A 24,907-nucleotide genomic window follows, 5' to 3' on the forward strand; every position below is an offset into this window, starting at 1 on the left:
TGGGTTTGTACTCCAAAATTATTGATTTTACATTTTGTGATTTCTTCTAGCTCTTGCTTGGTTTTAAAGTCTTTCCTTTCCCAAAGATCTGACATGTATACTATTCTGTGTTCACCTAATTTGCTTATAGTTTCCTTCTTTTTATTCAGGTTATTCACCCATTCTGAGTTTATCTTGGTGTAGGGTGTGAGATGTTGATCCAAACCTAATCTCTCCCATACTGTCTTCCAATTTTCCCAGCAGTTTTTATCAAATAGTGGATTTTGGTCCCCAAAGCTGGGATCTTTGGGCTTATCATAGACTGTCTTGCTGAGGTTATTTACCCCAAATCTATTCCACTGATCCTCCTTTCTGTCTCTTAGCCAGTACCAAATTGTTTTGATAACCACTGCTTTATAGTATAGTTTGAGATCTGGGACTGCAAGGCCTCCTTCCTTCACATTTTTTTTTCATGATTTCCCTGGATATCCTTGATCTTTTGTTCTTCCAAATGAACTTTGTTATGTTTTTTTTTTCTAATTCAGTAAAAAAAGTTTTTTGGTAGTTCAATGGGTATAGCACTCAATAAGTAAATTAATTTAGGTACAATTGTCATTTTTACTAGGTTAGCTCATCCTACCCACGAGCAATCCATGTTTTTCAAATTGTTTAGGTCTAGTTTTAATTGTGTGGAGAGTGTTTAGTGGTTGTGTTCATATAGTTCCTGTGTTTGTCTTGGCAGATAGATTCCTAAGTATTTTATATTGTCTAGGGTAATTTTAAGTGGAATTTCTCTTTCTAATTCTTGCTGGTGAGATGTGTTGGAGATATATAGAAATGCTGATGACTTATGTGGGTTTATTTTGTATCCTGCAATTTTGCTAAAGTTGTCATCTTTCTATTTCTAAAGGTCAAAGAAACCTCTTTTTTGCGAAACACAATCGCTGAGTGTCAGGCATGTGGTAAGTGCTTTTCTTATAATTGGCTAATTTAATGAGATAAATAAGATGCATCATAGGAGCCAATTAGTGAAAATGTTTGTTTGAATTTGTTGTTGGAGACTTGGAGGAATCTTCATTGATCTGAAGCTCCAGGGCTTGGCACGTAGTCCACAGGAAGAATTAATTGAGGGGCAAATTATCTTTTGAGAGTAGACTAAAATTCTCTGTTATCCAAAAGAGTGAGGAATAAGAGTTTTACTTGAAAAACTCTGGAGGGGCAGCTAGGTAGCACAGTGGATAGAACTTCAGGACTGTAATTGGAGGGATCTAGGTTTAAATCTGGCCCCAGACACATCCAAGCGTGGGCAAGTCACTTAGCTCTGGTTGCCTAGCCCTTGCTGCTCTTCTGTCTTTGAATTAATACTGAAACAGAATGTAAGGGGAAAGAAAGAAAGAAACAGAGAGGGGGGATGGGAATGAGGAGGGAGGGTGAAGGGGGAGAGGGATAGGGAGAAGGGAGAGAGAAGGAGAAAGGGAGAGGAGAGGAGAGGACAGGACAGGACAGGACAGGACAGGACAGGACAGGACAGGACAGGACAGGAGAGGGGAAGGAAGAAAGGGGAAGGAGACAGAGACAGAGACAGAGACAGAGACAGAGACAGAGACAGAGAGAGAAACAATTGGGTCAGCCACAATGTGTTATTCATTGGAGACTTATTTTTCAAGATTGGCAACCATGTAACACCACTGGAACACTGGTTGACTAGATCAGGAAACAGTTCTGAATTTTTTTTTTATTTTTTTCAGGCCCCCTCAGTGTCCAGTCTCCAACTCCAAACACCCTTCTGCCTCCGGCACCTTTGGTTCGAAGGTGTGACTCTAACCCCTGTTTCCGAGGAGTCAGGTGTACAGACACCAGAGATGGATTTCAGTGTGGTCCCTGCCCAGAGGGATATACAGGAAATGGAATCACCTGCTCTGATATTGATGAGGTAAAGAACAGGCTGATAGAGTTTAGAAAAGCAATTCATTTACTGCCATCCCATTGTCTCTTTCACACATCTTTATGAATTCAAGGTAACAAGCATTTATTAAGTCGCAACTATTTCCCAGGCACAGTGCTAAGCCCTGAAATTATAAAGAGAAGCAAAAACCAGTGCCAGAGAATAGCAAGTTTATGGTAAAAGAAGGTAGATTGACAGAGGAAATGGTTAATTAGGCATTTCCCTATGCCACATGAAAGCCACTTCCATCCCCAGAGATGGCAGAATCTCTGCAAACCATTGGGGGCAGTGATCAGTGGAATAAGGGGAAGATTAAAAGCAGTGGGGAAATTTGCACTACTTCATGTGAATAAGAAAATGGTACCATTGGACATGGCTAGAGAGAGCCAGCCTTGGAGCCAGGGCTGTATAGGTACATGTACAGTGGAGTATGTTTGTATATATTATACATACATACACAAAATATGTTATATGCATATCCATATACAAAATATAGAGTATATCTTTATCTACGTGTGTGTATGTGTATGTGGGTAGGTGCACACATGGGATATAGAGGTGCTGCTCCAAGCTCAGAATCCCTGCTTTCCATCACAAGTTCTAATATATTTGCTATTTGCCATCTCCCTTAGTAGTCATTTCCTATATATTCTCACAGTCCTCCTCAGTTCCCCTCACATGCACACTGCATTTATAAGGACGGAGGAGGAAGAGGGAAGACTGTTGTAAGGGTCCTCTCTAAAGACTCCAGTGATATCTTCACAGTCCCTGTTGGCAATTCCACATACCTCCACAGCTCACGACATGGAGGTGATGTGCCCAAAATGCACCCAGGCTACATGTCTCTCAGGGAACAACTGGGTTGTGTAAACCTCAAGGGCAACCAACACCAGAGTGGAATAGTAGTACTGAGTGATAGTGATGGCCTTGTCCACTCCCCAGAGGAATATTAAAAAAGTACTTGACACTTTTCCTGACTTTCAGCATCTTCCACTGAAAGTGTCTGGCCCTCCATAAGTATCTGGGCATGGCACACCGGACTCAGGAGTCAGGATAGAATTCAAATCCCATCTCTTATTAGCTGTATGGCCCTGGGAAATTCCCTTAACTGCTGACTGCCTTGGTTTCCTCATCTGCAAAATGGGAATAATAATAGTACCTACTTCTCAGGATTATTTGGAGGGTTTGTTGTTTGTTTTTAATTTTTTCTTGATTAAAATTTTTATTTTAATAACAAATATCCACATAAGTTTTACAAAATCATATGATCCATTCTGCCTCCCTTCCTTCTTCTCTCCCTCTCCCAGAGCTGACAATCAATTCAATCTGGGTTATACATGTATTATAATGCAAAACCTATTTCCACAGTATTCATTTTTGGAAGGAAGGAAGGAAGGAAGGAAGGAAGGAAGGAAGGAAGGAAGGAAGGAAGGAAGGAAGGAAGAAAAGAGAAGGGAAAGAAAGAAAGGAAAGAAAATATATGAAAGCACTTTGCAAACCTTAAAGTGCTAGCTATTATTATTATCATTATTATTATTATCATTATCATCATTATTATTAGAAGGTTGCAGAAAGACCGTAAGGGCAGATAAAGCTTTGATGGCCAACCTGACACCAACTGAAAATTGTGTAACGAATATTTCCCTGGGCTGAGTAATAGAAAGTAAGAGCTAAAAAGTATTTCTTTCTCTCCTCCTCCCTCCAAAAATTAAGATCTTAAGATAGTATCGACTAATCTTTCACTTTAATAAATATTGACACACACTTTTATAGAACAACCTAAAATGGATTTTTTTCTTTAATTTTTGAGCTGGAATTTTGCCCTTCTGAAAAGGCAAGAAGTGCCTGTGCTTTTTACATTAATTGAAGCTGTAATAAAATATATAGAGCAGAATTACTCTTCGAGACCCTTTGGCCCCATGTGCCCAGTGATTTGCTAAAGCACAAGACATTTCAACCAGATGGAGGGAGCAAGTCTGACTTTGGGAGTTTTTGTCTCCATTCTGTCTCCACAATGTCTTTTCATCTTTGGACTTTAAAGTCAGAGGAATTGGCTGGTTTTCTCACCTCGTGGTCAGTTTTGAGAAAAAGCATTTGGCCCAGTCACCCGACCATTCCCAGATAGCACAAATTCCTCAGCTCAAGGACAGTTATTTTGGAACTATTTCTTGTACTTCCTCCCCCATCCCCCCTAGAATTGTCAAGAGGATAGTGCTTTCTCAGCCTTAAAGCACTGTGTAAATAATGGGAGTTATTATTGTCAGAACTGTTGTAATGTTGCAGGAACAACTTGTGTGAAGGCATGAGATTCAACAGAGTTGGAGTGTTAAGCATGCTGACCCCTAAGTCTAGCACATTTACACACACACACACACACACACACACACACAGGGCTATCATCCTCCACTTTCCCATCTTTCAAGACCCAGCACAAATATCATCCTTTCCCTGATGCCTCTCCTGATCCCTCTCCTAACAGAAATTATTTCTGTCCTACAGACTTTTATAGAACTTTGTTCACATTTCTCTTCTGCACCTGTTTCTTATTAGTTATTCCCTTTTCTTACCTACTAGACTAGCAACTCCATGAGGACAGGAACAATATCTTCTTTCATCTTTGTTTCTCCCCCTCACACCTAGCAGAAGACCTGGTGGTCTTTTCTGAAGGTCTGATGGTGTTCTATGAAGTTTTGTTCATCGAATCATGAAGTAATTCGTTTTTCTCTATCTTTTCCTAGCATACCTTCCTTTCTTCTTTCCTTCTTTCCTTCCTTTCCTCTCTCATTTCCTCCCTCCCTTCTTTTCTTCCTCCTTCTGTCCCCCCTTCTTCTTTTCTTCCTCCTTTCTTCTTTCCTTCCTTTCTTTGAGAAGCATTTATTACTCCATGCAAGGCATGGTAACTAGGTACTGAGGTAACTAAGACGTGGTTGTTCAAGTGGAAAGAGCTATGAATTTCAATGAGTGCCCCATTTAGCTAAATATTTCGAATTTTTTCTTTCTTGCTAGTGCACCTATCACCCCTGCTTCCGTGGAGTACGGTGTGTGAATTTGACTCCAGGTTTCAGATGTGATTCCTGCCCAGTTGGCTTCACAGGACCAATGGTGCAAGGGGTGGGAGTCAGCTTTGCCAAGACACATAAACAGGTAAGCTATGACTCTAGGGATGGGCTTCTTTTCTTTTGGATTCCTCCTCTTCTCACTAAAAATTGGAATAAAATTTGCTCTTTCGTGTCTCTTTCAGAAACTCCAAATTTGATCTGCTTGGGTAATTCTCACATGTGCAAGATAAATAATGTACACTAGGCCACATCTGTATTATTTTTTCCCTTCTCTGATTCATGGGTTTCCAGGAGGGAAGATTGGAGGGGGAAAGAGAGAGAGCAGCTGTTCAGTGACAACCTAGTGGTGCTGAGTTTGAGGGATGACTTGACGTTTACACCAGTAGAACATTTTCATCTTCAGATTCATTCACTGGGCATGAAAGGGTAAAAGAACATAGCAAGAGAAGAGCTTTAAAGGGAAGATAAACTTGCATTTATGTACTGGTTACCTCAGCTACGGACGACGTAAAAGAAGTAAAAGAATAGCCATGTTTTTTTCCAATAAGCATTTACAAGCCACAAACTACAGTAAAATACTGAAGCAGTCTATGACATTCTGCACTTGTTTCTAAATTTACTAGAATAACCGGGTCATTATTAAACTGACTGACTGTGAAACTTGAGGAGGGAGGTTTTCAGCATTTTTAAGATGGTTGCTCTTCTTTGGATGGGTTTTTACTACCTTGGGGAATCATTACGAATGAAGCAGAGTGGGAGGCATCATTATTTCTTAGCTCTCCCATCCCTCATTTCCAGTGGGGGCCATTTATTAGACCAGAAAAGAAAAGGGAGTATTGGGAGAGGGAGCAGAGAGAGACAGAAGGTAATAAGACTGAATTACAATCATCAGATGGATGAGTGAATGATGGTGAGAAGCTTCTGTTTGCCTCCACTGAGGACAAAACAAAATAAAATGAGTTTAAATGGCTGTAGTCTATATCTGAGGCTAGCCATCAGAAAGAACTTCCAGCTTATAAAAAAGGTGGGGAGGTGGACCAAATTTCCAGGGGAGGTAAAGGAAGTTAAGGAGGTTAGATCTTCTCTAGCTTTTTTTTTATTTTATTTTTAAACCCTTACCATCTGTCTTAGAATCAATACTGGGTATTGGTTCCAAGGCAGAAGAGTGGTAAGGGCTAGACAATGGGGGTCAAGTGACTTGCCCAGGGTCACACAGCTGGGAAGTGTCTGAGGTCACATTTGAACCCAGGACCTCCCATCTCTGGGCCTGGCTCTCAATCCACTGAGCCACCCAGGTGCCCCTCTAGCTATTTTTAAACATGGACAGCTGTCTGTTCTGGAGTTGAGTCTAGTCCTGCTGAAAGGTAGAGAGTGGCCCAGATGACCCCTCCAATGGCCTTCCCATTGCTCCACATCACACCAAGCCATCAAGACAACTAAGAGTGGTTTGTGTGTCTTTTTTTTTCAACTAAGAGCCTTTTTGTATGTTTCTGTACTAGATATGCTCCGATATTGATGAATGCAGAAATGGAGCCTGTGTCCCCAATTCTGTTTGCATTAACACCGTGGTAAGTACTTTCTGCAACTATTTTTAAGGCATAATAATTTGTCAACGTGAATGTGGGTGTGTAGACTGTAACCACAAACTCAGCTATAACACATGGATGCAATAATATTTATGATTGGGACAGCAAGATGGCTCAATGGATAGAACACCAAGCCTAGAGTCAGGAGGTCCTGGGTTCAAATCTGGCCTCAGATACTTCCTCACTCTGTGGTCCTGCTTTTACCCCAGTAGCCTAGCCTTCCCCAAACTTCTAGAAGCCTTAGAACCAATACTTGATATTGGTTCTAAGTTCAAAGATAAGGGTTTTTAGCATACATGATTGGCCCGATAGGGACAAAAGTTTCTACAAAGAAACAACAAGCCACCAGGGTGCTTAGGAGTTTCACCAATGTGCTCTTAAATCAAAGCAAAGCATAGGATGGGATCTCTTTAAGATACTTTCTCTTTAAAGCTGCTCCTACTGAGGAGGCATTTCCTGTTTGTATTGGGTTCCAGAATGCTCGGAGCACAATGCTTTTGAGGGGACCCAGAGGATGGTGGGATCCCACAGCTGCACCTGTGGGAGATGCCTCACAATCCCCGCCTGCTCCCGAGAGTGGTGCGGCCTGCCAGAGGCCTGCTCTGAAATGCAGCTAGCCGCTACGATTTAAGCATTTCAGTCCTTAGCAGCACATTTCTGAAAATTCCTGTCAGCTGTTTCCAAGAGAGAAATGGATGGGGGGAGGTCAGCAAGGCCAACCAGGCTAGGGATGGAGGAGCCATTGGCTGACTACCACGTGGTCCCCAGGCGAGCTGTTCATCCCCTCCCTTCCCCAGCTTCCTTGCATGTGAAATCAGCCTAAGGATACACAGTTTGTAGGAAAGCAATAAAGAATAAATGGGAAACAGTTGGTCAAAAATGGGAGCATGATAACCCACAGGACCTGCCTGCACCCTGACATGTTGTTTATAAGGAGATGAAATAAAGTGACTGTGAACAGAGTTTTGTTTCCCAACCTGCCCTTATCTCTTGTGCTATCAGGAAGGGAGGAGGAGGTGCAAAAGAAAGACCACTGCACTTGGAGTCATTAGACATGGGTTCAAATCCTACCGCAGACATTTACCAGCTCTGTGACCATGGGAAGTCACTCTCTGAGCCTCAGGTTCCCCATCTGTATGGTGGGCATAATTCTTACCTCATTGAGCTATTGTGAAGATCAGTTTAGAGGACTATGGAAAGGTTCTGTGAATGTTACAATGTTTTAAGGCTTTCAGCCCTACTCATTTCTTTCTTTTTTTCTTTTAACTCTTAACTCTGTCTTGGAATGGATACTAAGTAGAAGATTAAAAAATAAATAAATCCGTGCCTTGGGGCAGCTAGGTGGCTCAGCCAATTGAGAGCCAGGCCCAGATATGGGAGATCCCTGGGTTCAAATCTGCCCTCAAATACTTCCTAGCTGGGTGACCCTGGGCAAGTCACTTAACCCCCATTGCCTAGTAAAATAGAATAAATAAACTGAGGAAACTAGCTCTCTCTCTCCAGCCTCTAACACACTAGCCTTACCACTCATCTGCCTTGGAAACAATACATGGTATTGATTCTAAGATGGAAGGTAAGGGTTAAAAAAAAGTAAAACAAATAAATAAATCCTTCTCTTCCATCTTAGAATTGAGTTAGGGCTAGGCTATTGGGATTAAGTGATTTGCCCAGGGGCATACAGCTAAGAAGTGTCTGGGGTCATATTTGAACCCAAACCCTCTCATTTCCAGACCTTGGGCTCTGTCCATTGAGCCACCTAGCTGCCCCCTTCTCATTTCATTTTAAGTAAAATCACAGCCCAACTCACAGAGTCCCTCCTCAAAGACACAGATTTCTTTCAATGCCTAGGTCGATATCTAGTAGAAAAAGGAATACCCACTTTTTTTTTTTATTTTATCCACAGAAGGAAGGTTTCTAACTCTACTGGAAATTTCAGCCCCTTCTCATAATTCAGGCCTGCTGTTTTTCAATTAAGGAAATTGAGACCAGGAGAGGCAAGTGACTTGTTCAGAGTCTCACGGGTGATAAATAGCAAAGTTAAGATTTGAGCATCTGACTCCATATCCAGTATTCTTTCTGCAGAGACCACATAACTGTTTCCTCTCTGTTTGCTACCCATAGTGGGGTCGAAAGGAAAGTAGATGGAGAACAAGGAGCTTCAGGCAGTTCCCTATCATTCTTCTCTTTCCCATCTTCCACAGAAATCTAGCTGCCTTTTGGCACTTTACAATTGGATGACATTTTTTCCCCTTTTTATTGTCATGCAAAACACACTTCCATATTAGTCACTGCTGTAAGAGCAAAGTCATACATAACCCAAACCCCAAAATAAAACTGTAAATAGGCTGATGTGAAAGAGACCACCAGTTCTTTCTCTGGAGGTGGAGAGCATTCCCCATCACAAGTCCTTCAGGATTGTCCCAGATCATTGCATTGCTGAGAATAGCCAAGTTTTTGCAGATGATCACCATACAATATTGCTGTTACTGTGTACAGTGTTCTCCTGGTTCTGCTTATTTCACCCTGCATCAGTTCCTGCAGATCCTCTCAGCTTTTTCTGAACTCATCCCGTTTATCATTTCTTATAGCGCAATAGTATTCCATCAGCAGCATATGCCACAATTTCTTCAGCCATTTCCCAATGGGTGGGTGGCATATTTACAGATGCTTGCATTATCTTAGGCAGACTGCTGTTGGTTTGGGAAACTTGTAAGGATGGAGCTACATCTCAATAGTAACCCAAATGACCTGCTTCTCCTGTTATGAAGATAAAATAATTTATGGAAAGCAACTTGGTAGTCTTTGAAGTACTACATAAAAGATGGCCGTTGTTGTTATAAAACATACAGAATAATGCTACTAATGGTGATGACAACACCCCTTGTCCAGGGAACCGTTTCCATCTGGGAAACTAAGGATCCAGGTACCCATTATAGGTAGGAGCAGAAGAAGAAACAATTATGTGCTCTCTGTGGAAAGAATGCTGGATATGGAATCCAAGTGCTCAAATTTTAACTCTGTTATTTATCACCTATGGGACTGAGCAACTCACTTGCCTCTTCTAGTCTCAGTTTCCTTAACTGAAAAATAGCAGGGCTGAACTATCCAAGGGGGCTAAAATTTCCAGCAGAGTACATGCCCATTGTAGGATCCTTCCTAGAGTATAAACTCCTGAGGGCAGCCCCCTGACACACTGGTTGGTGCATAATTTATGCCTAATAAATGTTTGTTGACTGACTGTTGGTTTTCCTCACAGGGATCTTATCAGTGTGGCCCGTGCAAGTCTGGATTCACTGGAGATCAGATCAGGGGATGCAAAACTGATCGAAACTGCAGAAACCCAGAACTTAACCCATGCAGTGTGAATGCCCAGTGCATTGAGGAGAGGCAAGGAGATGTGACCTGTGTGGTGAGTTATCACTTTGTTTTTCAATTTCCAATATTGTTCCTTTTACCCAGCTCCCTCTGAGTGCAAATACTCAAGATGAAAACATTAATCAAAGCGTGGGAAATGAGAAACTACAATAGCTATAAAAAATAAATGATAATTCTTAAAACTCAGTCTTTAAGAAACTACCCTGTTTGGGAAGGCCAGTTGACAAAAATAGCAGCTGACATAATAAATTGTGGAAACAGGTGAATAAATCAGTAAAAACAAAATGTTCCTCAGCTGTCTTCCTACTTCAGATTTTCTGCTCCACTTGGATATAAGAGAATCTGCCCAAGACACTACTATTAGTCAATCAAGCATGCGATCAGCCAGTCAACACCCATTTCTAAGCACCTTTCATGAACTAGGTATGCAAAGACCAAAATGGAATCTCCCCTTCCTTGAAGAGCTTACCTTCTAATGGGGGAAACCTAGAAGACTATAGAAAGTAAATTAAAGGTAATTCTGGGAGAAAGGTATCATACACCCATTTCTAAGCACCTTTCATGAACTAGGTATGCAAAGACCAAAATGGAATCTCCCCTTCCTTGAAGAGCTTACCTTCTAATGGGGGAAACCTAGAAGACTATAGAAAGTAAATTAAAGGTAATTCTGGGAGAAAGGTATCAGAAGCTGGGGCTGTAGGGGTGGGAGGCAGATAAAGAACAGTCCCAAAAGTACAGCAGAGGAGATTTAAGCTGAGGCTTGATCCTAAGAGGCAACCCTTCCCAAGCCCAGGATGTACAGAGGCAAGGAAATGGGAAATGGAACCAGTCTAGAATGACAGGTTGTGACTAGATTGTGAAGGACTATCAAGGCCAAAGGGAGGAGTTGTTATTTTCTTACAGAGGCAATAGCGAGACTGCTAGAGTTTCTTGTTCAGGCGAATAATATGGCCAGAACTGTGCTTTGGAAATGTTCATTTGGCAGCTGTGTGGACTATGGATTGTAGGGTATGAGAGAGACCAAGGTAGGGAGGCTACCTAACAGGCTAGTGCAAGCTTCCATGGGAGAGGCACTCATGAGGGGCTGAACTGAAGCCATGCCTGGATGAGTAGAGGGAAGGAGAAGGATGCCACAGATACTATGGCGGCAGCATCAACAAAGACCTGGAAACTTATTGGCTGTGTGTGCAGAAGGTGATCTGGGTTTGGGATCACCTGATTCATTTTAGGGGCAAATTGGTCCTTTCTTTTTTGGCTTCTTCTCTGAGGAGATGCGACAATTTATAAAAGTATAAAATTTATAAATTTATAAAAGCAGTATCTACCTGGAGTCAGGAAGACCCAAGCTTAAATTCTTCCTCAGACACTAGCTATGTGAGTCTGGGCAAGTCACTTAACCTCTGCCTGCCTCAATTTCCTCAATTGTAAAATGAAGATAATAAATAGCACCAATCTTCTGCAGTTGTTGTGAGTATCCATTGACATAATGTTTGTAAATTGCTTTGCACAGTGCCTGGCACATAGTAAGTGCTCAATAAATGCTTTTCCCCTCCCCCTTTCTTCATGTAGAGGATCAAATGCTGGTTTGGGCTCCTTATCTAGGCTGAATCCAAAAGGAGGGTCTACCCGCTCCCTGCCATACACACACAAGCAAAGCACATACATTCACTGAGAGTCTTCTGGGATTCTCTGAGTGACTCCTAATATCAAGGAAGATTATCTTTTTGGTTCATCCATTAATTTTTCAGAATTGTTTTTATATTTAAAATATTTTTAAAATATCTATTTTAACCATGGAAAAATATTCTAAATGAATTAATTAAATAAATGCATTTTTCATATCTATCAACTGCCCCCAAACTGCTAAGTAGGGGGCCACTGAGGGCAATGCGTGCTCTGGACTGGAGTGGTTATTTGCAGCATCACAGCACCACCTTATGGCTGACCCTCAGAAATGCATGTATCCTCAGCATCCTAAGAAAATCTCTGACTCCCTGTGCCAGGGCCAGCCAGGGCACAGATTCAGAGTGAGAAAGGATCCTTAGGGCTTATCTCGTCGCAGCCCCTCCATTTACAGTCAAAGAACTGAGCTCTATGATGGGCAAAGCCAAGACTCAGTCACTCAGAGAGTAAGTCTAGAGTCCGGATTTGAACGCAGGTCCTCTGACTACAAATCTAATACATTTCCACAGTACTGAGATAATCCCTTTCTCCTGCCTCACCACCTCCATCCTCCTCCTACAGGACTCCTAGCTGAAAAGTCTCCCGGAATGACAGTATTCCAGACTGACAAGCCTACCTAGCAGCAGAAGGGAAAAGGCTGAAAATAACCCAGAGAGTGACAGGGTGGGCTCCTGTAGGCAGACTCCTTCTTGCTAAAAGTTCTCCAAGTCCCAGGCTTCCAAGGACTTGCAGGTCTCTAAGAGCTGAGTCAGCAGACCTCATTTAAGAGGTCTACTTCCAGCATCAGGACCTGCCTTCCTGACATGCCTTTCCCAGGAGACTCTGTACAGTACTAGTGGAGGCAAGGAGGGTGGGAGCCATTAAAGCAAAAGTTCCATCTAATCTTGAGGTCTTGGGAAAAGCCCAGGGCACTGGGGGAGTCAGTGCAATAGAGGGAAAAGAACATCCCTAAGTCATGGTGCTGCCTTCTGTCTCCAGAAGAGGTGCCTGCCTCTACAGCTAAATCATTTTCCTGTGCCCTCCTGGAGGACCGCACTGGGATGTGGGTGGTGGGACTTTGAATGTGTTCCTGAATTTGTAATGAGAGGCAGCAGCAGATGGTAAAGGATTAATAAGCTTCATGTGACTACTAAAATAATTTAATCTGCCAAAAAATGGTTCATTAAAAATGTATTTGTTCCTAGAGGGCTCTTTTCTTCATTAAAGTAAATCAGCGACTGTGTGGCACCATTGAGAGTTTGGGGCCCTCTGTGGGGAATGTTCCCGGCTGGATCTGAGCTCAGATTGGGGGACAAAAGGGGAACAGTGCCACTCTGAGAACCGAATGCCTCATTTGTGAAAACTTGGCTACTCTTAGCAATGCACTGATCTGGGACAATCCTGAAAGACTAATAATAGGAAATGCTCTCCACCTCCAGAGAAAGAACTGGCGGAGTCAATCTTTCACATCAGCGTATCATTGCTTTTATTTGGGGGTATGGCTTAGGAATGAGTTTGCTCTTACAACAACGACCAATATGGAAGTATGGTGTGCATTTCAATAAAAAAGATTTTAAAAAAGAATCAAATACCTCAAATCCCCTAGTTTTCAAAGGAAATCTCTAGGGATTGAAAAGAAAACATTTCCCAGCAAGCAATCTTTGGTCTCAAATTGACTTGTCTGGATTTGAATAAGAGTCATAAAAATTAACCCTGATCTCCAGTTGTCTTCCTTTAACTCCATTTCCACTTTTATGGGCTCTTTATTTTTTCCCCCTGTCCACCAACTCTCTCCCTTGATCTTTATCTTTTTATTAATTTTTATTACAAATATATATTTATTTTTATTTTATTTCTTTTTTATTTTTATTCCTTTTTCCTCTTGCTTTTACTATTTTCCTCTATTTTTCCTTGTCTCTGTTACTTAACTGCTTTTTCCTCCTCCCTCCAGGGGCCTCCTCCTGCAGCCTGGCTTGTCCCCTTGGACTCTCCAGTGCTTGATTTCTGAAGTTGATGGGCCTTGGCTGTCTTTTCTTGGCTAGGAGACCAAGAAACGAAGAAAAGTGCTTAGTAAATACTTCCTTGCATGCTACTAAAAGCAAGACACTGAGTCAGCGCTCGGGCCTCAGAAGGTTTATCTCTAATAAAAATCAATTTAGATGATTGTTACATTCTGAGAAGTGACTAGAGTTTAAGGTACACTGTCAGAAGAGCAGTCAGGAAGTCCACACAATAAAGCTGTTTGGATTCCTGGGGCTTCAGGGTTGGCTTACACAGGAGCCAAAGTTTTTGCCAACTGGCACCAAACATCACTGCCCAACTCAGCATTCAGGCCCTAATGGAATTTCTCTTCACAGTGTGGCGTTGGTTGGGCTGGTGATGGATTCATCTGTGGAAAGGACGTTGACATTGACAGTTACCCTGACGAGGACCTGCCATGCTCTGGAAGGAATTGCAAGAAGGTAAGTCAGATGGGAGGAAGAAGACATACCTGTGGCTTTCACAGAACCACAACCACATCCTGGTTAGGGAGGGCCTCAGGAGAACTTTTCCCTGCCTTAGCCCTTCCCAAAGAATTCCATCTTGAATCAAGCAAAAGAGCCACTCATAGCAAGGCAGGTCAGTCTTCTGGACCAAAACGGACTATGTCCTTCAGACAGATGTCAAACAGGGCATGGCTAGAGTGGTACAACTGGAGTTTGCCTCAAGGAACTGATAGCATGGCAACTTCTACTGCAAATAGAAATGACTGAACAGTGCGTACTAAGTAAACTTTTTTGTTGACTGGACCTATGATTTCATCAGTGTAGGAATATCATAATGCACTTCCACAACCCAAACCAAGTTCCTTCCCAGTGGTGCCTCAACTTGCTTGCTCTCTAGGAAGCTCCTTGATTTTAACCTTTAAAATGCTACTCTTCTAAAGCCCTTTGTGGCAGTTAGAAGGCAAAGTCATAGAGGTCTGGCCCTAGAAGCAGGAAATCCGGAGTTCAAATCCAGGCTCAGACACTTTACTAGCTCTGTGACCCTGAGCAAATCACTTAACCTACCCCAGCAGTGATCTTTGGAAGTCGTAGAGACTCTCCCCATATGGGGTTTTGGGTCCTGAGGTCCAAGTTTTCCTACCTTCCCTCTTCTTTTTTGGCTATATCTGTCTTTAAAAGTTAATTATCTGATGCAGTTGAAAACATATCATTTATCACTTATTTATTTGGATTGGGGGGGTTGGTTTTACAAGATTACTCACAAAAATGAATAATATAGAAATAGGTTTTGCATGACAAAATACATGTACAATTCAGATTCAATCACTTGCCAGCTCTGGGAGTGGGGAGGAAAGAAGAGAGAAGATGATATGGATCATTTAATTTCAGAAAACTTATGTGGAAATTTTATAGTTAAATAAGGGGTTTTTTTAAGTTAATTTTCAGGAGCAGCTAGGTAGCTCAGGGGATTGAGAGCCAGACCTAGAGATGAGAAGTCCTGAGTTCAAATCTGGCCTCTGACACTTCTTAGCTATGTGACCCTGGGCAAATAATTTCACCCCAATTGCCTAACTCTTACTGCTCTTCTGCCTTGGACCCAATATTTAGTAGTGATTCTAAAACAGAAGGTAAGATTTGTTGTCTGGGGGTGGGAGTTCTTTGTTCATTTTAAATCCCTAGATGTGATTTATGGTATTTGCCCCAAGTACTAAAACCACTGAGAGCCTTGAGGTTAAGTGTAATCTTAGGTCATGTTTCCCCATTTAGGATAACTGTAAATATGTGCCAAACTCTGGCCAAGAAGATGCAGACAGAGATGGCATTGGAGATGCTTGTGATGAGGATGCTGATGGGGATGGAATCAACAATGAACAGGTAAGGTTTTTCTTCCAAGGGGAAGTGCATCTGCAATCACCCAGTTGCAACGAAGGAAAAGTTGTGGTTTTGTGGCAGTTCTTTAGAGGATTCATGTATAAAACTGCAGCTATTGAGTAGAATGTGCACAATGTGAAAATGCCAGCTGGGAGGTTCAGAAAACCCCCAAAAGCAGACAAAATAGAAAAGATTTGCATTTGATTTTTTTTAGGATAACTGTGTCCTGACTCACAATGTTGACCAGAGAAACAGTGACCAAGATATCTTCGGAGATGCTTGTGATAACTGCCGTACTGTCATAAATAATGACCAGAGAGACACTGACGGGGATGGAAAAGGAGATGCCTGTGATGATGACATGGATGGAGATGGTTAATTATTCTTATCTATTTCCTGATTTTAACCTTATACATGTTACTACTCTTAAAGCCCCTACTGGTTGGTAGTTAGATGACAGAGTAGCTAGAGCTCTGACCCTGGAAACAGGAAATCCAGGGAATCCTGAGTTCAAATTCAGATACTTGCTAGCTATATGATCCTTGGCAAATCCCTTAACCTCTGTCTGCTGCAGTTTCCTTATCTTTAAAATGAGGGCAATAATAGTATCTCCCAGACTTGTTGTGAGGCTAAAATGAGATATTTGTAAATTGCAATTTATAAACCTTTAAGCACTTTATGAATGCTAGTAATTATTATTATGCCTCAGCAGGGAGGGAGGGAGGTCATAATTCAATCAATACCAACAATCATTTATTATTGCTAGGTGCTAGGGAAATAAAAGGGGGAAAATTAAGCAATCCCTACCCTTGGGGAGCTTATCATCTAACCAGGGAAAAATAACATGTTTATATTGATATATTACACATATATATAATATATATGTAGGCATCGACAAAATCGAGATGAAGCATTGTTGTTATTCAGCCATTTTCAATTATGTACAACTCTTCATGACCCCATTTGGGGGTTGTTGTTATTTCATTCATATCTGACTTTTCATGACCCTATTTGGAGTTTTCTTGGTAAAGATGCTGAACTGGTTTGCCATTTCCTTCTCTGGCTCATTTTACAGGTGAGGAAATTGAGGTAAACAAGGTTAAATGACTTGTCCAGGGTTCCAAAGCTAGTAAGTATCTAAGGCCAGATTTGAACTCTGGAAGATGAGTCTTTCTCTCCCCAGACCGGCACTCTATCCACTGTGCCACTTAGCTGCCCAAAGACAATGTAGATACAAGATAATTTGTAGGTAGAAGGGAAGTTGGCTAAGAGCTGGTGGAGTCAGGAAACCTTCCTGGAGAAGGTGACTTGAGATGAGCCTTGAATGAAACAGTAGGTAGCCTCCATGGTCTTTCCTATCCCCTCCACATCTGTGCTCCTATGACTCTTTCCTGCTTTTAAAGAAGGAAACTTCATATTGTATCCTTTTTAACACACTTCACTGAATTTATACCTGCGAGATATTATATAAAATGTTCCAAGTAATGTGTCAACAGATTGACTGATGTGTAAAGTGGGCAGCGTAGGTATTTATCTCAAGGACCTAGCCTAGAGAATGAGGCTTAAGATCAAGGTCCTTGGGCAAAAATAAAAAATAGTAGCATTAAGTAGCATTAAGGAAATGTCTTTAGGTTTAAACTACCCCAGAAGACAATTAGGCACGTTTGGGTGGCCTGGAGGTACATGTAATACACTGGAAAGAGCTCCTGGCTTGGAATCATGCCTGTGTTCTAGTCCCAGCCTTACAGTTCCCATCTCTGTGGCCATAGGCAAGTCACTGCATTCTCCTCTGACTTTGGCTTTCATCATTTGTAATATCAGGATCATAATTCTTCTGTCATCTACCTCCTAAGGTTATTGGAGAGAAAAGTGCTTTATAAATTGTAAGACGCCAAAGAAGGATAAATTGTATTAATATCATAGAAGGGAAACAACAGGAAACTCTCTTCTGTGGACATTCTTCCAGATGGTCCATCATCAATGGGAACTGGAGGAGGAGGTCTGACCTTGAATACTTTTCTTGTTACAAGCCTAAAATGTGAAGAATCAAAATAATGGTGGATACAGATAATAAATATAGCCTGCTATTTCCTCCCCAAATGTTCAGCATCCCAAGGTCTAGAAGAGGTTGTTCAAGGACCAGGATGCTTTCTATACCTTGAGGAACCCTAAATGGCCTCGAGCCCTAGTTCTCACTACAAGTTGTTGGGTCTCCAAAAGACAACCTAAAGTGACCTCAAACCCTTCTCCTACTGTGGTTACCTTTGACCTTAGAAGTGGGATGGACTTTAACCTAGTTAAATGGCCCCATTTGACAGATGAGGAAACTAAGGTCCATCAAGGGGAAGTGGCTTGCCTAAAATCATACAATAGCCTCTTGTCCGGGCATGTTTCCAGGTGAATTTTTGCAGTCACCCATGATTAATGCCAGAGCCAGGTCTCTCTTGAGCTAGTGTACATTCCCTTGCACCATGATGTCTCCCATGAGCTCTTCCATTTAGGGATGATACACTTGTCTATCAGAGCAACCTCATCTGATCACTCAAATCATTAATTATATGAATAATAAGAATTAATACTTATGTGGCCCTTAAGGGCAAGCGCTGCAGAGAGATAGTCATCAGCAATTTAACTGTGTGATTTAAGATGGTTGGATGACACATTTGATAAGACTGCCAGACTTGGATTCAGGAAGACTTGAATTCAAATCCTGTCTTGGTCGCTCATTTTTTTATTCTTGTTTAAACCTTTACCTTCTATCTTGAAATCAATATTAAGTATTGAATTTAAGGGAGAAGAGTGGTAAGAGCTAGGAAATGGGGGTCAAGTGACTTGCCCAGGGTCATACAGCTGGGAAGTGCCTGAGGTCAGATTTGAACCTAGGACCTCCCCTCTCTAGGCCTGGCTCTCAGTTCACTGAGCTACCCAGCTGCCCCTAGTCACTCTTGCTAGCTGTGTGACCCAGGGCAAGTCGAATAACCATGATGATGCATTAGTTTCCTCATCTGTAAAAAGAGAGGTGGCCTCCTGGTCTCTAAGGTCACTTGATGCTCCAAATCGAGGATTCTCTCAGAATCTCTCTCTCTAAATTTGTCCCAAAACCCAAACTGCTGTAGAGTAGTGGTTTATTCTGAATTTCTCAATAGAATTACACAATGCCCAAGACCTTAGAGATAATCTAGCCTAAGTCAAACTGAGGCTCAACTCACTCAAGATCATATATTTAGTCAGTGGCAAGGGACAGCTAGGTGGCACAGTAGATAGAACTCTAGGTCTGGAATTGAAGAGACTTTAGTTCAAATCCAGACTCTAATATTTATTAACTGTGTGATCCTGGGCAAGTCACTCAACTTCTGTTTGCCTCAGTTTCCTCATCTATAAGATGAGCTGGAGAAGGAAATGGCAAACCACTTCAATATCTTTGTCAAGGAGACTCCAAATGGGGTCAAAAAGAGTCAGATGGGGGCAGCTGGGTAGCTCAATGGATTGAGAGCCAGACCCAGAGATCAGAATGTCTTAGGTTCAAATCTGACCTCAGATACTTCCTAGCTGTGTGACCCTGGGCAAGTCACTTAACCCCCATTTCCTAGCCTTTACTGTTCTTCTGCCTTAGAACCAATACACATGAAAGATACGGGTTTTAAAAAAAAAAAGTCAGACATGATTAAAATGACTGAACAATAATAAAAAGTCAGTGGTAGAAGGGGTAGCTATGTGGCAGCTAGGAGGCAGCTGAGTGGCTCAGTGAATTGAGAGTAAGACCTAGAGATGGAAGGTCCTAGGTTCAAATCTGGCCTGAGACACTTCCTAACTATGTGACCCTGGGCAAGTCACTTAACCCCCTTTGCCTAGTCCTTGATGCTTTTCTATCTTGGAACCAACACGTAGTATTGATTCTAAAACAGAAAGTAAGGGTTTAAAAAAACAGGAGAACTAGGCCCCTCAGTTGGGTCTTCTGACTCCAAACCTAGTGTTCCTCCCCCTGTTCCCTGCTGCCTCTTAGAGCCACCCTTGTTTCTTTGGCACACTTTTCAGTGGGAGGCCTAAATGTCATCAAACCCCTCTACTAGTTAAGAAAGAACCAAAAAGCCTTGTGGAAGAGTGAGGGACAGCACTGGATTTAAAACCAGAAAACTTGAATTCAAATCCTAACTTTGCTTCTTTCTGTCTGTGTCCTTGAGCAAGTCACATAATTTCTTCTGCCTCATCTGTAAAAGAAGAGACTGAGCTAGATCCCTCTCAGGTTTCTGTCTGCTCTGGCCAGGCTCTTGCAACACACCGAGGTAATTTCAACTGATACAAAAAGGCTTTCTTTTCCCCAGGAATTAAGAACATTTTGGACAACTGTCAAAAAGTTCCCAACCGGGACCAAAGGGACAGAGATAATGATGGCGTCGGGGATGCCTGTGACAGCTGTCCTGATGTCAGCAACCCCAACCAGGTGGGTAAGATCCCAGAGCTTGAGAAAGAACAGCTCTAGGGAGTCTGTGACACCAAGTATAATTTCTCTGTACGGCGATTCATTTAGGACCAGCGTCAAAGAAAAAAGCCAAAGCCTGGTTTGACACCGCTCCCTTCACCGATTTATTTCCTCGAGGCTCTGAGCAATGAAACACACACGTTTTCTAAGGGGGGGCGGGGGGGACTGGAATTACATGAGTTCTGTAGCCCTCTGGGATTGGGTCCTCATTTCTCCCTCCCTGAAAGCGAGGCTGTCAATGGCCTGTTCATTCAAGGAAGTGACCAGAATCCCTTTGAGGACCGTTGAAAATGAGATGTGGAATTTTACTCCCAGGCTCCATTCCTCCCCCAGTGGGGCCCACACACAAATTTCTGATTAAGCTGAAGCGTTTACTGGTTAAGTTTCCTTTTTTCACTCCCCCTCTTTGACTAGATAATTTGGGATGAGGCAGCATTTTATTTTTAAAGCTTTGAAAAGAGGGAGCCATAGGCGAACACTGACTCATCACCTGGCTCCCTTCCAAATGCAGAAGGGATGTGATATCCATTGGCCCTGGCCTCCCCTGCCAGGGCTGGATGTGGGTCCCGGTGCCAGGACTGGTGGCTGCCTCAGCACCACCCCCAACTGCCACCCAGCTACCTCTGGGCCCTTTTAGAATTAGTTCATCTGGTGTGTGGGTAGCCCAGCCACAGAGCTTGATATTTTAAAAAACCCAACAATGTGCCTACACCAATATGGTGTTGTGCTTTTGCAGTTTTCCAGTGTGCCGATTCCGGACAGAGCATTCCCCAGACTTAATCCTGGGCCAGGGTTGGATTTGGGGGAGCGTTCTTAATGCTAACGGTGTTTTATTTCATTCACAGTCCGATGTGGACAATGACCTGGTTGGAGACTCCTGTGACACCAATCAGGACAGGTATGGTGCCCCTCCCAGCTACATCGCTAAAAGGAAAAAGAAGGAGGACCTTTCTGTGGCCAGCCTGCTTTGAGATCCTCCCTGATGGCAGAGGGCTGGCAACGAGTCTCTGGGCCCAGCCTAAAGTCAGGAAAAGTGCATGCCTCATAAGCAGCCCTAAAAACTCTAGGCAAGGTTAGCCCCTGTCCTGCTGCACCCCAGAGCGGATAAACAGACGAAATTCCAGTGCAAGAAATTTAGACTATTCTCTTTGCTCAAGGGAAATCTCAGGATTCCATAAACAGTACAGAATGTGTCTGACTCGCTGTTTCATTAACCTCAGGATTTCAGTAAATGGATTTGATTAGGAGAGAGGGTTTTTGTGGCTGGAGAGAGAAAGAAAGAGAGAAGGAAAGGAGGGGGAGAGAAAAACAGGGAGGGAGGGAGAATGGGAAGAAGGAAGAGAGAGGTTTCAGGGAGGAAGGCAGGGATGGAAGGAGAAAAAGAGAGAGACAGAGACCCAGGGAGAGAAGAGAAGAGAGAAGAGAGGAGAGGAGGGGGCAGCTGGGTATCTCAGTGGATTGAGAGCCAGTCCTAGAGATGGGAGGTCCTAGGTTCAAATCTGGCCTCAGCCACTTCCCAGCTGTGTGACCCTGAGCAAGTCACTTGACCCCCATTGCCTAGCCCTTACCCCTCTTCTGCCTTGGAGCCAATACACAGTATTGATTCCAAGATGGAAGGTAAGGGTTATAAAAAAAAAAAGAAGACGAAGAAGAGAAGAGAAGAAGAAACAAACAGAGACAGAGACAGAAAAAGAAGCTGATAGTGAGTGAGGTAGGCTGTGAGTGAGGCAGAAAAAGAAAGATGAAGACAGGAATATTGCAGTCTCTTCCCTAGAGAAACTTAAAATCATTTTCTAGTCCTAGCCTTTTTACCTCCTCAGGAAATTTGTACAGAAGCCAGTAAAAGAATGAGAGTGAATTCCCTACCTTCCCTATTAGACCATAACACCATTCCACATTCATATGCCGTCCTTCATTTCCACAGAATCTACAGAGTGACAGTCAGTGAGAGACTCATAAATGGAGCCTCCCTATCTCATTCTTGGGCCCACACGGGAGTCTCAGCTTGATTGGGGCCAGTGTCATTGCCTAGAAAACCTTATATCAAGGCTCATTTTCAGAGCAGCTTGCACTACAGTTGCCGAAGAAATACCTTCTGTCAAACTTAAAGAAATAGATCAAGTAAATTATTGTTATTGCTATTATCTGCTGCTAGAATACTAAGTCAGATATTTCCCGAGTTCCTTAAGCATCCTTTTGCATTAAATCCTGGGTATATTGCAACTGTGACTCACCTAGATATATTTTAATTTCAATAAAATTGGATATTTTAAATCCAAAAAAGAGAGAGAAAATAAAATCTCTTCCTTGCACATAAGTCCATTCAAAAATAAAGAAGTTATTGATGAAATAGCTCAACCTAATGTGATTTAAAACAGGAGCAGAAATCCCATCACTTGGGCCATGGGACTTCATGCTCCTTTACACTGGTTTTCCCTTCTCCAGATTCGTGAATCTCTTCCTCACTCACTGAGTAAGGATGATACGGCAGGGAACAGCCTCCCTTTAGTATTAATGGCTCTCTGCCTCCTCTGCTTCTTTTCTCTGTCACTGGAGGTTGATTTAAGGGGACAGTCTCAGGACCAAGGCAGGAATGTGAGAACAAAATGGGTATTCAATGTCTTAGATCAGGCCCAGTTAGGAAAACACCCTAAAAGACAGAATCAATTCTGTAGTTTCTTGAGTGAAAGAGGAAGCCAGACTTATCTTACAGTGTACATGAACCCTAGGAATCCTTGGAAAAAGGGAATTCTCTAGATCAGGGCTCGTCCAGTTCTGCTTCCTAAAAATTAAAGTGATCTTAGAAGATATAGTTATCATTCACCTCGATCATTTTCTCCCCACGGCATTCATCTTAAATTCCTGTTTGATAGTTTATATATAAAGTCTATAAAAAGTATATAAAATATCCTGTTTGATACTTTGATACAAACAGGATACTTTATATACTTTTTATAGACTTTATATGATACTTTATGGTTTGCAAAGTGCTTTAATTATTTAATTATGTAATTAAAATATTTAATTATGCTATTTTATTGGATCCTTACAATAATCCTGGAAAGTAGGTACTATTATTTTCAATTCATTTTATGGATGAAAAATGGAGGCAGATAGAGGTTAAGGGATTTGCCTAAAGTCACATAGCTAGTGTCTAGGGCCACATATGAACTCAGGTCTTCCTGATTCCAGTCCAGCACTCTCTCCATTGTGCCAAGGATCTTGTCTTCTCCCAATCTAGCATGGGATCATGGGATTTTTAGCCAAGACACTAGAATTGAAGTATAGACATGTAGACGTCAATCTCTCAACTTGGCAGGAGCCTTAGGGACCATCAAAGCCCTCATTTTGTAGATGACAAAATCTAGACTGAAGGAAGTTAACTGATTTGTCCAAGATCACCCAGGTAATAAATGTTGAAGGCAGCATTTGAATACCAGTTGTCTGACTCCAGAGCCAGTGAGTGTACAACACTATCTCCTAGGACATCCAGGCTGATGGACTCATTTTACCATTAAAACTGAGACCCAAAGACATTAAGTTATTTATCCAAACTTACAACAGAGAGTCAGTAGCAGAGACTCTCCCCAAGGATTATGATTCTGAATCTAATGCTTTCTTTCTTTTCTTTTTTCTTTTTAAACCCTTACCTTCTCTCCTAAAATCAATATTAAGTATTAGTTCCAGGGCAAAAGAGCAGTAAGGACCAGGCAATGGATGTTGTGACTTGCCCAGGGTCACACACCTAGGAAGTATCTGAGCCTATATTTGAGCCTAGGACCTCTAGGCCTAACTCTCAATCCACTGAGCCACTTCTTTGCCCCTGAATTTTGCCTTAATTCATTAAAAAAAAAAGGCAAGTGGCAAAGAGAAAAACTTCACTGTAAGCTCTGTGATATCACCTAATCCCCTAATTTTCATCCCTGCCAGCTGGCCCTTGATCCTCTCTGAGACAACATGTTTAAGATGTGTTTAAAACAAGTCAGGAGATTGTAGCCCAATGGTCAAAAAGGTCTTTCCTATTGCCCCCTCCCTATCTTCTCTCTGCAGTGATGGAGACGGACATCAGGATAGCACTGACAACTGCCCGACCGTCATTAACAGCTCCCAGCTAGACACAGATAAGGATGGGCTGGGAGACGAATGTGATGATGATGATGACAATGATGGGATCCCAGACCTTGTCCCGCCAGGCCCTGACAACTGCAGACTTGTGCCTAACCCATCCCAGGAAGATATCAACAGTAAGCCAATAAAACCCAGGGCCACCGTGGTATTAATTACGCAGATACACAGCCACAGCCACACATCTACACACTAATATTTTATTTTTCTTTTTTTCTGAGGTTTTATTTATTTAGAATATTTTTCCATGGTTATGTGATTCATGATCCCCCCTTCACCTCTCCCCTCCCCATTCCCAGAGGTGACAAGCAATTCCACATATCATTGTTCAAAACCTATTTCCAATAGGTCTTGATCAATGACACATGTAAAACCCAGAGGAATTGCTCATTGGCTACAGGAGGAGGTTGGAAGGAAAGGATGGAAATAACATGAATCATGTCACTGTGGAAAAATATTCTAAATTAATTAATTGATTATAAAAACTATTTCCATATTATTCATATTTGCAATAGAAAGATCTTTTAACTCCAAAACCCCAATCACATCCCCATTGAACCATGTGATCAATCATATAACACTTTGTTTTTTCAAAATGATGTTTCATTGATCCCTTTCATTTTTATATCAAAAATTATTTCTAGATATAGACCAATCCATTATAGAGATACAGGATTTGTAGGGGGATAAACTCTCTGGCAATTATGCCAAATGTGAGGGGGTAAATCTGTTCTATACTGATTATGTCATTTGTAGCTTGGCATATCCTCTACGAGAATGAGATACTGAAGAAAGAGGGTCCATGCCAACTTGGTTATTAATAGGTTTTATTAGGGATA

The 24,907-nt window shown here is 42.0% G+C and overlaps 1 protein-coding gene across 1 annotated transcript in view; it reads left to right on the top strand.

Moving 5' to 3' along the window:
* The window catches only part of THBS4 (thrombospondin 4), a 71,802-nt gene that overhangs the window by 33,118 nt on the left and 13,777 nt on the right, over positions 1-24,907 (top strand). Inside the window, exons 6-16 of the mRNA XM_001381518.5 lie at positions 890-941; positions 1,728-1,912; positions 4,931-5,068; positions 6,483-6,551; positions 9,826-9,978; positions 13,964-14,068; positions 15,359-15,466; positions 15,678-15,837; positions 19,786-19,904; positions 20,789-20,841; positions 23,994-24,187. Of these exons, the coding sequence (XP_001381555.3) occupies positions 890-941; positions 1,728-1,912; positions 4,931-5,068; positions 6,483-6,551; positions 9,826-9,978; positions 13,964-14,068; positions 15,359-15,466; positions 15,678-15,837; positions 19,786-19,904; positions 20,789-20,841; positions 23,994-24,187 (1,336 nt within the window). The remainder of the gene's footprint in view (positions 1-889; positions 942-1,727; positions 1,913-4,930; positions 5,069-6,482; positions 6,552-9,825; positions 9,979-13,963; positions 14,069-15,358; positions 15,467-15,677; positions 15,838-19,785; positions 19,905-20,788; positions 20,842-23,993; positions 24,188-24,907) is intronic.

Source organism: Monodelphis domestica, chromosome 3 (genome assembly GCF_027887165.1).
Source record: "Monodelphis domestica isolate mMonDom1 chromosome 3, mMonDom1.pri, whole genome shotgun sequence".
NCBI classification, from domain to species: domain Eukaryota; kingdom Metazoa; phylum Chordata; class Mammalia; order Didelphimorphia; family Didelphidae; genus Monodelphis; species Monodelphis domestica.